Raw genomic sequence first — 1,677 nt, forward strand, 5'->3', positions numbered from 1 at the left:
GGGGACATGGGGGGTGGCCTATGGGGACACGGGAGGGACACCCAGAGGGACATGGGGACACGGGGGGGGGGCTTGGGGACAGGGAAGGAGTCCTATGGGGACATGGGGGTGGCTTTAGGGACAGGGGATCATGGGAGGATACCCCTTGGGGACACAGGGACGCGGGGGCAACATCCCTGGGGGACACATCGGGGGGGGGGCCCCCACCCCGGGGGGGGGCCGTGGGGGCCCGGGGCCCCCCCCCCCCGGCCCCCCCCCCCCCCCCGCAGCGGGGGAACCCGGTGCTGCGCTTCGTGCGCGCCGTCCCCTGGGAGTTCGGCGACGTCGTCCCCGACTACGTGCTGGGCCAGAGCACCTGCGCCCTCTTCCTGAGGTGAGGGGGGACGGGGGACACACGTGGGGACAAGGACGGGGGGGCTGTCCCCTCCGTGTCCCCTTGTCACCGTGCGTGTGTCCCCCCCCCAGCCTGCGCTACCACAACCTGCACCCCAACTACATCCACGAGCGCCTGCGGGGTCTGGGCCGGAGCTACGCCCTGCAGCTGCTGCTGCTGCAGGTCGACGTGGTGAGCCCCCGCTGTCCCCATGTCCCCGCTGTCCCCATGTCCCCGCTGTCCCCATGTCCCTGCTGTCCCCATGTCCCCCCGTCCCGCTGCCCCCTCCCTTTGTGCCCCTTTGGTCCCCATCCCCTCGCCCCTCAGCCTCCCCCGGCCCCTCTCCCGGCTCCTTGGTCCCCGTCTTCTGTCCCCTCCATCCCTGTCCCCTCGCTCTCCTGTCCCCGTCCTCTCTGTCCCCTCTGTCCCCTCAGGCTCCTCTGTTCCTATTGTCCCTGTCCCCTCGCTCTCCTTGTCCCCTCCTTGTGCCCTCGCCCTCCTAGTCCCCATCCCCTGTTTTCTGTTCCTCCATCCCTGTCCCATCACTCTCCTGTCCCCTCCGCCCTCGTCCCCTCGCTCTCCTGTCCCATCTGTCCCCTCTGTCCCTGTCCCCTGTCCCCTCAGGCCCCATTGTCCCTGTCCCCTCACTCTCCTTGTCCCCTCCATCCTCATCCCCTCGCCCTCCCAGTCCCCATCCCCTGGTTTTTGTTCCCCCGTCCCCTCACTCCCGCCCCTCCCACCCCCGTCCCCTCGCTCCCCCGTCCCCGTCCCCTGGCTCTCCTGTCCCCCGTGTCCCCCCTGTCCCCACGCTGACCCCGGCTGTGCCCCCCGCCCCGCAGAAGGACCCCCACCAGGCCCTGAAGGAGCTGGCCAAGATGTGCGTCCTGGCCGACTGCACCCTCATCCTGGCCTGGAGGTAGGAGCCGGCACCCGCGGGTGGCCCCGAGCCACACGGTGGGCCGGGGGGGGACACGGGGGGGGGAGGTGACACCCCGCTTTGGGGACGATGGCACCGCGTCCCCGCAGCCCCGAGGAGGCCGGGCGCTACCTGGAGACCTACAAGGCGTACGAGCAGAAGCCCCCCGACCTGCTGAGGGAGCGCGTGGAGCCCGGCTACATGGCGAGGGTGAGGCTGTGCCACCCCCCCCTCCCGGCCCCGGGGTGTCCCCTGGGGGTCCCCAGCCAGGCTGCGGGGTCCCCAGGGTGTCCCCAGCAGGGTTATGGGGTCCCCAGGGTGTCTCCTGGGGGTCCCCGGCCAGGCCGCGGGGTCCTCAGGGTGTCCCCAGTGGGGTCACGGGGTCCCC

General features: G+C 71.9%; 1 protein-coding gene across 1 annotated transcript; it reads left to right on the forward strand.

Moving 5' to 3' along the window:
• Positions 1-239: 239 nt before the first annotated feature.
• Positions 240-1,567, forward strand: ERCC1 (ERCC excision repair 1, endonuclease non-catalytic subunit; the record flags this gene model as incomplete). The annotated part of the gene is made up of 4 exons (XM_035313877.1): positions 240-373; positions 466-565; positions 1,213-1,289; positions 1,400-1,567. Coding segments are annotated over 4 exons (479 nt in total), but the record flags the coding sequence as incomplete, so codon positions are not given.
• Between the last annotated feature and the right edge of the window lie 110 nt (positions 1,568-1,677).

This window comes from Oxyura jamaicensis, unplaced genomic scaffold (genome assembly GCF_011077185.1).
Source record: "Oxyura jamaicensis isolate SHBP4307 breed ruddy duck unplaced genomic scaffold, BPBGC_Ojam_1.0 oxyUn_random_OJ69257, whole genome shotgun sequence".
Lineage (NCBI taxonomy): Eukaryota > Metazoa > Chordata > Aves > Anseriformes > Anatidae > Oxyura > Oxyura jamaicensis.